Source organism: Papio anubis, chromosome 10 (assembly GCF_008728515.1).
Source record: "Papio anubis isolate 15944 chromosome 10, Panubis1.0, whole genome shotgun sequence".
NCBI classification, from domain to species: Eukaryota; Metazoa; Chordata; class Mammalia; order Primates; family Cercopithecidae; genus Papio; species Papio anubis.
The window spans coordinates 106,730,917-106,743,256 of NC_044985.1; the positions used below are offsets into that span (position 1 = coordinate 106,730,917).

Below are 12,340 nucleotides of genomic sequence, written 5' to 3' on the forward strand. Positions count from 1 at the left end.
TAGGACAGGGACTTCAAACTCATGAACCAGACAGCTACCTATTTAAATGAGTCAAGTGGGCCCTAATGTAAGACAATGTGATGGGTAAGGATTGATTCTGGGGGAACAGGAGCAGGCATGCCCTATCTAACGGAGGCTGTCCGTTCTGCTGTTCCCAAAATGTGGGCCCGTTGTTTCTGGCGCTTCCACACTTACATCTAAAATTTCCTGATTTTTAAGAATGGCAATAACTAATTAAAAAAAAAAAAAAAACCCTCAATGTAGGCCAAAAAGTACGACTCTACAGGCCTCACGGCCTGTGCTTCACCAATATGTGACTTCTGCTTTTAAGGATTCTCTGGGGATATCTCAGCCTTGGGATAAATAATCATTTTTGGTAATTTAGAAAAATGAAGCAATGTATTATCTTACTGTTCTCAAATACCTTTTTTTTTCATTTAATTCCTAGTGTGGGACTACAATACTGGCAGAGTGGGAGCACCATTAGTTTGCTGTGAAATCAAATTAAAAAACTGGGAGGAAGGTAATAAACTTAACCACAGAGCATTAATTTTTAAAGTGTTAAACTTTAAAATTAGAATCACTTTAAAATTAGTGCTTCATGTTCTTCCTTTAAAATGTAAACACCCATAAGTGCTCATTTTTGTCCTTTGTAATAGACGTGTTTTATCTCGAACTATATGAATGCATTTATTTTTCTTGTTTCAAAGATGTTTCTGAGGAACTGTAATTGTTTTTATTTTACTTATTACATAGATGCAAGTGAGAATTGTGGCAAAAACTTGAGAAATGTACTAGTAAGTGAATAATGTCAGTAAATTAGGAGTGATCATAACTTTATTTTGCAGAAGTAAAATTATAAAATTTATTTTATGAAATTGTGGATTTTTACATTTTTTTTTTCTTTTTTTCTGAGGGCATCAACCTTGTATTATCAGAAGGAAATTTTCACTGTAATTCCATAAAAGTCTGTTTATCCTCATGCCATTTAAAGTAATGGTCACTTAAAAATTTATTTGATCCTGTTAAAATATACAAATTATCAAAATACACAAATTTTATTGTGACACACCTTTCCTCTACATCAAGTAAAGATAGAGATCAAGTAAAGATAAAGATTCTGGCCGGGCACGGTGACTCACTCCTGTAATCCCAGCACTTTGGGAGGCCAAGACGGGTGGATCACGAGGTCAGGAGTTTGATACCAGCCTGACCAACATGGTGAAACCCTGTCTCTACTAAAAATACAGAAATTAGCCAGGCGTGGTGGTGTGTGCCTGTAATTCCAGCTACTCGGGAGGCCTCATGAGGCAGGAGAATCACTTGAACCCGGGAGGTGGAGGTTGCAGTGAGCTGAGATTGCACCACTGCACTCTAGCCTGGGCGATAGAGTGAGACTCTTGTCTCCAAAATAAATAAATAAATAAATAAATAAATAAATAAATAAAGATTCTAAGGCTTGGATGTCTTTTAGCTATCTTTAGCAGAATTAGTGAAAATATTTAATAAATTTAGGCCTGGAGTCATTTTGAAATTATCTGTAAGAATAAATCTTAATATGTAGTAACTCACTTTTTTTTTTTTTTTTTTTGACATGGAGTTTCGCTCTTGTTGCCCAGGCTGGAGTGCAGTGTCAATGGTCTTGGCTCACTGCAATCTCCACCTCGTGAGTTTGAGCGATTCTCCTTCCTCAGCCTCCCTAATAGCTGGGATTACAGGCGTGCACCACCACTGCAGGCTAATTATTGTATTTTTAGTAGAGGTGGGATTTCACCATGTTGACCAGGCTGCCCTCAAACTCCTGACCTCAGGCGATCCACCCTCCTTGGCCTCCCAGAGTGCTGTGATTACACACACGAGCCACTGCGCCCAGCAGTAACTCATTCTTATATAGGGATTTGTTCTATTAATTGCATGACTTAATACTTTTATCAGTTTATCAATATGATATTTAAGACAATGCAGAATCTTTCAAATTTGTCTTCTGTTATATTTGTAATTTTATACAACAAATGGAAGATGTTGGATTTTTCTTGGAATAGAAGTTTGAAAACATAAATGCTTATGGTTTAGCAGCTGAGATTTTGTGCCTACTGTTAAATTGATAAACTTTGCTCGTTCACAGTGTCTGCCTTTTTTCCTTTGGGAAGTTCTAATTGGATTAAAATAGATGACTCTATTTAGAAACTATTAGTTTCAAATTTTCATGTGTTGTGTTTAGCTCAACTCAAAATAATTAACTCAATTACTATTTTATTAGGTGGATACTTTAATACTGATAAACCACACCCCAGGGGTGAAATTCTTATTGGGGGCCAAAATGTGACAATGGGATACTACAAAAATGAAGCAAAAACAAAAGCTGATTTCTTTGAAGATGAAAATGGACAGAGGTGGCTCTGTACTGGGGATATTGGAGAGTTTGATCCTGATGGGTGCTTAAAGATTATTGGTAAGTCGTCTAATATAGTTTTGAAAATGAATGTTTCTGAAATAGTTTACATAAGAGGTACAATGTATTTAGAGAAGGTGTTTAATAATATAAATCTTTATGTAATCTTAGTTTGGGTTGTTGCATCACTCCTTTAATATAAAATATTATGGACTGTGGAATTTATGAGGCCTGACATGTTATGAGTTCTCAAAGATGGTTCAGCAGCAGTGGTATTCTAAATTACTATTAGATAACCCTTAGTCATTCTTTCCTGCCTGCGTTTCTGACATCTAGAGGTTAGTGGATGGAGCTCTTACAGTCTGAACTGCACCTGTGCCTTGCCCAGGAGAACAAAGGAAAGCCAGGCAGCTCAAGTGCTGTGACTCATATGGGTTGAAAAATACCTTATTCTGCTTTTCCTTTTAGGTTCTTTTTTTTTTTTAAAGTTAATTACATTTCAGTTAGCTGTGCATGGTGTCTTTGTCGGGCGCCCATAATCCCGGCTACTGGGGAGGCTGAGGCAGGAGAATGGCATGAACCTGGGAGGCGGAGCTTGCAGGGAGCAGAGATCACACCACTGCACTCCAACCTGGGCGATAGAGCAAGACTCTATCCAAAAAAAAAAAAAAGTTAATGGCATTTCTGTCCCTGTCTTGCTAACTGGAAACCTGGGAGGAGACTCAGGACTGTTCTCTTCAGTCAGCTTCCCGTTCCTATTTTATATCTCACTAGTTTATTTTATGAGCTATGTCTCAAAATCCTACTCTTCTCTCTTTCTCTCTCTTACCTGATCATTGGTCAGGCATATACCTTCTGCCACCCTTTCCCAAGAATTTCTTCTCTGTTACCATGCTTACCTCCTTAAACACACCCTCTCACTGCCACCATGTAATCACTAAACATGGATCTTACCAGCCACAACCATTTAATGTCTCCTAGAAGCTCAGTGCAGGGTGCCCCTGTTAACATTCTTCGCATCTTCTCCTTCATCGTCAGTTGTTTCCTCCTCCTCCTTGATGCAGCTGAAATTAGAGGTGATGTTTTTCTGGCTTTTGCCAGTGTTGTTCCACCTGACTACCTCTCACTCTTCCCTTAGGACTCAGCTCAAGTGGCTGAGCGTAGTGACTCAGGCCTGTAATCCCAGCTACTCAGGGGGCTGAGGTGGGAGGATCACAGGAGCCCAGGAGGCCGTGATTGTGCCACTGCACTCCAGTATGGGCAACAGAGTGAGACCCTGTCTCAAAATCTCAAAACCAACCAACCAACCAACCCTCAGCTCAGCCCTCACTTGCAAGAATTTTTTCCGAATCCCCAGGTTGGAGAGTCTTAACCCTTAGTGCTACCATTGTAGTACCAGTGTATTGAAGTAGTATGTTTTTGCATTATGCATGTCTCCAGATAGATTGTGAGCTTGCAGATGGCATTGAATATCTTCCTCACCTGCCTGGTACTAATGGATACCAGGAATAAACTCATTCAGAAGAACATACTTGAAGCCCTGCTAATGGAGTCCATTAAGTAGAAGTTAATTGGTTTTCTTTCTTTATGTTTTTTGAGATGTAGTCTTGCTCTGTCACCCAGGCTGGAGTGCAGTGGCATGATCTCAGCTCACTACAACCTCCGCCTCCTGGGTTCATGCAATTCTCCTACCTCAGCCTCCTGAGTAGCTGGGATTACAGGTGTGCGCCACCACGCCCAGCTATTTTTTTTTATTTTTAGTAGTGACGGGGTTTCACCATGTTGGCCAAGGTAGTCTCGAACTCCTGACCTCTAGTGATCTGCCCGCGTCGGCCTCCCAAAGTTCTGGGATTACAGGTGTGAGCCACTGCACCTGGCCTGTTTTTCTTTAAAACCATGTATTTAGCAGTACAAAAATTAGGGCCTAATTGTAATATGTGCTTTTAATTTCAGCATAACCATTAATGCTTAAGTTTGCAAAGTTTTAAACAATTTGATAGCAAATTACTTAGAGAATGGTCAGTATTTATATATGTATTAAATGTTATTAATATTATTACTCATTGTTTTCTCCTCTCCACCTTTCTTCTCTGTTTTGCAGATCGTAAAAAAGACCTCGTAAAACTACAGGCAGGAGAATATGTTTCTCTTGGGAAAGTAGAGGCAGCTTTGAAGAATCTTCCACTAGTAGATAACATTTGTGCGTATGCAAACAGGTAAGAACATGGAATTCATACTGCTTTTGCTTAAAACATTTGATGTCCATAGACATTTCCTACCTGTATGGACCTTCTTTGTAAAAATGTTCCGAGAACTCTTCCTATCTGTTACTTGTGGGAACAGCCTCCTCCTCATTCCAGCCATTAGCTGACTCTTTCCTCGTAAGGCTTCCCCAATCTTTCTCTCTGTGTCTGTTTTCTGCTTTACGTCTCACTGCAGTGTCCCATGTAGGGAGGTGAAGAAAATAAAATCTTCCTTCCTGCCGCCTTGGTATCCCTACCTACCTGTCCCTCAGGAGGGGAAGCTTCACAGAACTACCTCAGAGGAATGGGGAGTAAAGAAGTGGCAGTGAGCAGTGTGCTGCTTAGTGCTTACCCCCACTCTACACTTGAGCCTGCTCGGCACTCCAGGCAGGTCTTGGGGCTCCAACTGTAAGCTGTGTTAAGCTGCAGCCTAACGCACAGCATCCCCACCTCGTGATGATGATGAGGGTGCTGGGAACCTGTCTACGACGGTTGACATGAATTGTTATGAGAAAATAAAATCTGTTACCAGAAAAACTAATTTAGAAACAGATGTTGGGGGTACAGCCTAAGTTAGAAATGAATTGTATTTATTTATAAATGATTCCAGTCTTTAGCCATTTAGTATTTTCTTTAGTGATGATACAGTTCTGAATTTATTTATGTGATAGTAACCAGAAGTATCCTCTTCCTGATGTTACTGTTTTATGGCCTTCAAAAAAGTATCTGCCTTCATTGGGCATAGAGTTCCTCTATCAATACAAATTCTCATAACAAAAGAAAAAAATGAATATATTCACGTCGTTTTGATTCATTGCTGAATTTTTTAGATAGTTTTAAATTTATGTTAGATTTTAAGTTTTTTAAAACACGTGCTATGAAATACTGATAATCAAGGTTTAAAGATGAATTTTCTAATATTTGTAACTTTTTAAATGTGTACATGGCACTCTTCGTAACAGTTTTTCATAGTGGAAGTTTATCATGAAATGTCAGATTGAGATTTATTTAGCAATGAACTCTGCCAAAGCATTGGAACATATTATGAGTCAAACAGTAAAACTGGCAGTTGCATGAAATGGGTATGCCAGTGCCAAGTATGGCACATGCATTTAAAAAAAATAGTGAGGAGTTATTTACTGCTTGTCACTGCAATAATAACTGCAGTTAACACAGTATACCATTTTGTTCCTTATCTAAGTTATCCTTTCTATATTTCAGTTATCATTCTTATGTCATTGGATTTGTTGTGCCAAATCAAAAGGAACTAACTGAACTAGCTCGAAAGAAAGGACTTAAAGGGACTTGGGAGGAGCTGTGTAACAGTTGTGAAATGGAAAATGAGGTACTTAAAGTGCTTTCCGAAGCTGCTATTTCAGGTGAGTATTCGGTTAAACTGATAGTAAGAACTGAGATGGGAAGAGAGAACTTACATGCATTCAACCTGTTTTAAGGTTTAGGGGTTCATTACTTTCTGCTCAGAAACCATTTCTACCATTAGTATATGGAAGAGTAAACTTATCAGTCCGCCATTCAAGCCCTGCTACACAAATTTTCCTCTCCCACCAAACTGATGTACATGTATCTTGAATGTTCTTGTCTCTGCAACCTTTGCTTTCTGGGTTGACCCTTTCTCTTTTCTCAGCTGTTCTTCAAGGCCTTGCCCAGTTTCCTGGCCACACTAGCCCATAGTGATCAGGCCAGAACTCCTTTTGAAACTTTATACAATGTTAGAGTACTGGTAGTTGGTTGTACTAATAGCTTCATAACCATTTTTGGTGGGGTGAGGGGTGCCCAAGACTAGTTTAATATTTTTGGTTTAATCAAAACATCTGTGTCTTTTGAGTTGTTGGGTCAAGCATAAAACAAACATGAATTATTTTTTATTTTTTATTTATTTTTTTAAGAGACAGGGTCTCTTCTGTTGCCCAAACCGGAATACAGTGACACAATCATAGCTTATTGCAACCTTGAACTCCCAGGCTCAAGCGATTCTTCACCCCAGCCTTCCAAGTAGCCAGGACTACCAGTGCATGCCACCATGCCAAGCTAATTAAAAAAAAAAAAATTTTTTTTTTATTTCGTTGTTGAGACGAGGTCTCACTGTGTTGGCCAGGCTGGTCTTGAACCAGCGTGGCTCCAGCGATCCTCCCAACTTAGCTTCCTGAGTACCTGGGACTACAAGCATGTGTCACCTTGCCAGGCTCCAGCATTTACTTTTTAGTCTCTTCACATTTCAGTAATGTCAGATTCCACTCAGTCTTTTAAGTCAGCCCTGTGGTACATGCCTTACTGGTTTTGCTCATAGTGTATATTCCTTTGGAAACCACTCCTGAAATACTTTTAATCTTTGAAGACTCAAACCTTGTGCATTATTTCTATGTTTACTTTTACAAGTTAGAGTTAATACATCTTTTTTTACTCCCAAGGCACTTTACGTCTTTAATTTTGCGTATTTCTTTCTTTTATTGTAGTAAAAATCTCATAACATTCAATTTACTGTCTTAACATTTTAAGTGTACAATTCAGTAGTGTTTAGTGTATTTACATTATTGCACAACTGATCTTTAGAACTATTTCATCTTGCAAAACTGAAACACTATACCCATTACACTAATTCCCCTTCCCCCTCTCTCCCTTCCCTCCACCTTTTTACTTTCTGTTTCTAAAATTTTGACTACTTGAGGTACTTCATACGTGTGGAATCATACAGTATTTATTCTTTTGTAACTGACTTATTTAGTGTAGCATATCTTCAGGTTTATTCATATTGTACCATGTGATAGGATTTTTCTTTTTTAGGGTGCATAATATTCCATTGTATGTATATTGCACATTTTCTTTATCCATTCATCTATGTTTGGACATTTGTGTTGCTTCTACCTCTTGGGTATTGTGAATAATGGTGTGATGAACATAGATGTGCAAATATAGCTTTGAGATGCTGCTTTGAATTATTTTGAATGTATACCTAGAAATGAGATTGTTAGATCCTATGGCAGTTATTAATACTGTATTTAATTTTCTCAGGAAACTCTGTACTCTGTTCCATAATGACTATTGATTTACATTCCCACCAACAGTATTAAGGGTTTCCATTTCTCCACATCCTCACCAACATTTGTTATATATATATTTTTTTCTAATATCCATTCTAACAGACGTGCAGTGATACCTCATTGTGGTTTTTGATTTGCATTTCTCTTTTTATTAGTTACGTTGGGCTTCTTATATATACTTGTTGGCCATTTACGTATCTTTTGCAGAAAATTGTCAATTCAAGTCCTTTGCCCATTTTAAAATCAGGATCCCCCCCAACCTCACCCCTGTAGTTAAGTTGTACAAGTTTCTTATAAATTCTGATTAGTCTGTTCTCACACTGCTATAAAGACATACCGGAGACTGGGTAATTTATAAAGGAAAGAGGTTTAATTCACTCACTTCTGCATGACTGGGGGAGGCCTCAGAAAACTTATTATACAATTACGGCAGAAGGGGAGAGGGAGAGAGAAGCAAAGCCACATCTTACATGGCGGCAGGCGAGAGAGCAAATGAAGAGAGAGACCCTAAAACCGTCAGATCTTGTGAGATCTCACTCACCATCACGAGAACAACATGGGGAAACCGCACCCATGATCCAATCACCTCCCAACAGGTTCCTTCCTTGACATGTGGGGATTATGGGGATTATAATTTGAGATGAGATTTGGGTGGGGAGCCAGAACCAAACCTTATCAGGACATTGCATTTATTTGTGTCTTTTAAAATTTCTTTTAGCAACATTTTGTAGTTTTCAGGGTGCAAATCTTTCACCTCCTTGGTTAGGTTTATTCCTAAGTATTTCATCCTTTTTGATGCTACATTAAATGGTATTGTTTTCTTAATTTCTTTTTGAGAACAGTTACTGTTAGTGTATAGACATGCAGTTGATTTTTCATGTTGATTTTTTTTTATCCTGCAACTTTGCTGGAATCTTTATTGGTTATAAAGGTTTTGTGTGTGTGTCTTTAGAGTTGTCTACATATAATCTATTTTCTTATTGATCTTCTGATTGTTCTACTCATAAATGAAAGTGGAGTATTGAAGTCTCCTGCTATTATTGTATTGCTTTCTATTCCCCCCTCCAGTTATGTCAGTGTTTGCTTCATATATTTAGAAACTCAAGTTATGTGTATATTTATAATTGTTATATCATCCTGGAGAATTGACTCTTTTATCATTATATTATAATTAATGTCCTTCTTTGTCTCTTGTGACAATTTTTGTTTTAAAGTCTGTTTTATTTAAGTATGGCCATCCCCTTTAGGTTCTTATTTTCATGGAATATCTATTTTCATCCTTCACTTTAGGCTATGCATGCCCTTAGATCTAGAGTGTGTTTCTTGTAGATGACATATACTTGAGTCTTGTTTTATATTCAGTTGGTCAATCTGTATCTTTTAATTGGGCATTTAATCAACATTTACATTTCAGGTAATTATTGATATGAAAGACTTTTCATTTCTATTTCCATTTTGTTAACTATTTTCTGTATATCTTGTAGCTTTTCCTCTCTTGCTGCCTTCTTTTGTTTTGTTGATTATTTGTGTGTATAATTACATTCTTTGATTCCCTTATCTTTTTTCTTTGTGTATGTTCTATAGACATTTTCTTTGTGGTTGTCAATGCAGTTACATAAAACATCTTAAAATTATAACAGTCTATTTCAGTTTGATAACAGCTTAATCTTCCATCTCATATAAAAACTTGACTCCTTTATCTCTGCTACTCCCTCAAAAAAGACCTTTTTATTGTATAGTCATTAATATAGATTCATAATTACTTTTTATGTCTTTGGTTTTTAAATTCTGTACAGATTTAAATGTGACTTATGCACCTATATCAGATTACTGTCAGAATTCTGTATTTGCCTGTGTATTTACCTTTACCAAGGAGTCTTGTAGTTTCTTATGGTTTTGTGTTACTGTTTGTTTTCATTTTGCTTTAATTTGAAGTATTAATTTTTGTAGGGCAGGTCTAGTGGTGATAAACTCCCTCTACTGTTGTTTATCAAGGAGTCTTAATTTTTCCTTTATTTTTGAAGGACGGGTTTAGGTTACAGTGTTCTTGTTTGGCAATTTTTTTTTCTTTCAGTATTTTGAATACTACTACTTTCTAATCTGCCAGCTTTCTGCTGATAAATGATAGTTCAGTGAGAGCTTTCTTGTATGTGATTAGTCATTTTTCTCTTGCTGCTTTCAAGATTTTTTGTGACTTTTGACAGCTTGATTACAAGTGTGTTTTGGTGTAGTTCTCTTCCTAGTAGAGTGTTTTGAGCTTCTTGAATTTATACTCCCATTTCTCTTCTCAGATATAGGAAGGTTTTGGCCATGATATCTTCAAATAGGCTTTGTGCTCCTTTCTCTCTTCTTTTTCTGAACCCCTATAGCGAGCATTTTCCACTTGATGGTGTCCCATTCATTCCTTAGGTTCTCTTCATTTTTACATTTTTGCTCCTCTTACTCATTTCAGAAGTCCTGTCTTTGAGTTCATAGATTCTTTTTTCTACCTGATCAAGTCACTGTTGATCCTCTAGTGAATTTTTCAATCCATTTATTGTATTTAGTTCCAGAATTTCTATTTGGTTCTTCATTTTAAAAAAATTTCTTTCATTTATATTTTCATTTTGTTCATGCATTGTTTTCTTGTTTTTTTTTTTTCAGGTGTCTATCTGTACTCTCTTGTAATTCATTGAGCTTTCTTATGACAGTTATTTTGAATTTGGTAATTCATCTATCTCCATGTCTTTCTGTGGTTTATTTCTGGAGGTTTAATTTGATCTTTTGATAGCCTATGTTTTTCTATTTCTTTGTATGTCTTTATTTTTGTTGGGATGTCAGCAATTTGAAAAATCAGCTACCTTTCTCTGTCTTACAGTCTGCTTTTGTATTGAGAGGACTTTGTCCAGTCAGCCCTACTACAAGTTCTAGAGCCAGCCATCCTAAGCCTTTTCTGAGGCTGTGTCCTTTTTGGGTTTGTCGGGTACAATCTAATTCAAGAGATCTGCTGGTTTCTACTCAGGAGCTCCCTCTGGTGTCTGTCTGTGATATTGTGGCCTCACTGGTGCTATAGTTAGCCATGGTACTGGTACTGGAGCTCTACCTAGTGTCTGTGATACTGCAGCCTCTGGTGCATGTTAATCTTTGTTCTTGACAGTTCCCAACCTGGTGCCCTATTCCTGTTATTTAGATTCAGGAAAGACAGAAGCAAGTTCCTTGCACCACAGAAGTCAGAATATTGGGTGTATGTTCCACTCCTCCTCTTCCCTAGGGAGAAGTCAGAAGTTAGGGATTTCTTGCTTATTACTTTGTACTGTGCTGAGGGGAGAGTCTTTGGCAAGCAAATGCCTTGCATTTTTCTATCAGCCTTTGATGTGGTTGGTTTCCTGCTGTACTGGAGTGCAGGAACCTCTTAACTGGTTTCTGAGTTTCTTACACAGGCAACAAATAGGCCCATATAGCATTGTTAAATCCATGTTTCTCTAGAGGAAGGAGAGACTGTCTTTTCCTATATTGTCATCTTGCTGACATCACTCCTTAACACATTTCTTTTGTGTGTCATATGGCTAGCTGTTTACCCATTTCCCTTTGTTAGATTGCATGCCACTTGAGAGCAGAAACTCGTCATTTTTTATATTTTTAAAAGAATGTTTGGTAAAGCACTTTACATGTAGTAATAGGTGTTTAATATTTGTTGAACGAATGCTTAGAAAAATGAGTCAGTCCTAGTGATGACATATGGTTTTTCAAAACTACATCTGCCCCTTAATCTCCTTTAAATGCTTTGCTTTCTTCCCTTCCTTTCTCCCTACATTTGCACTCTCATGAATCTCCTGAGTATTAGGCAATATGTTAGGAACACAATAGTGAGCAGGCATTCTGTCTCCACATAGCTTGTAGGGAATATCCTGGTTCAGTGACATAATTTGTCTTAAACATTATTATTTTTAATTTCTGAAGTAAATGTGCTCTGTATAATAAATTCAAAGAAAACAAATAGATGTAAAGGAAAAAGTGAATTTCCCCATTTCTTTTCTCCTGGATACCGGGCTCTAGAGCCGTGAAGTTTATAGCTTGGTGTATGTATCCTTCTCACATCTAGGTGCATATAAGTTTATGTGGCCGGTCTGGAACTTGTCTTTTTTTTGTTTTTTAAACCTAACATTATGCATTTATGCTGCATATATGACAGTGGTCACATAAGATTATAATATCATATTTTTACTGCCTTTTCTATGTTTAGATATGCTTAAATACACAAACACTTAAGCATTGTGTTACAATTACCTATGGTATTCAGTACAATAACATGCTGTGCAGGTTTGTAGCCTAGGGGCCATAGGCTATATAATGCAGCCTACATGTATGTATATAGTAGGCTATACCATCGACATTTGTGTAAGTTACACTGTGTTGTTCCCATGATGGCAAAACTGCCAAGTGATGCATTTCTCATAACATATCCCTGTCATTAAGAGATGCATGACTGTATTGGATACCTGTTGGATACCCTATTGGATATCCTATTAGATATCCTGTTGCCCAGGCTGGAGTGCAGTAGCACAATCATAGCTCACTGCATCTTCAGATCTCCTGGGCTCAAGTCATCCTCCCACCTCAGCCTCCTGAGTAACTGGTATTATAAGTGTATGCCACTATACCCAGCT

At 37.5% G+C, this 12,340-nt stretch overlaps 1 protein-coding gene across 4 annotated transcripts in view; it reads left to right on the forward strand.

Annotated features, from left to right (window-relative positions):
* The window catches only part of ACSL3 (acyl-CoA synthetase long chain family member 3), an 80,633-nt gene that overhangs the window by 64,793 nt on the left and 3,500 nt on the right, over nucleotides 1-12,340 (forward strand). For all 4 annotated transcript variants that reach the window (XM_003908002.5, XM_009183174.3, XM_021924039.1 and 1 more), the window contains 4 exons: nucleotides 449-523; nucleotides 2,261-2,452; nucleotides 4,494-4,608; nucleotides 5,857-6,014. In XM_003908002.5, coding sequence (XP_003908051.1) covers nucleotides 449-523; nucleotides 2,261-2,452; nucleotides 4,494-4,608; nucleotides 5,857-6,014 — 540 coding nt within the window. The remainder of the gene's footprint in view (nucleotides 1-448; nucleotides 524-2,260; nucleotides 2,453-4,493; nucleotides 4,609-5,856; nucleotides 6,015-12,340) is intronic.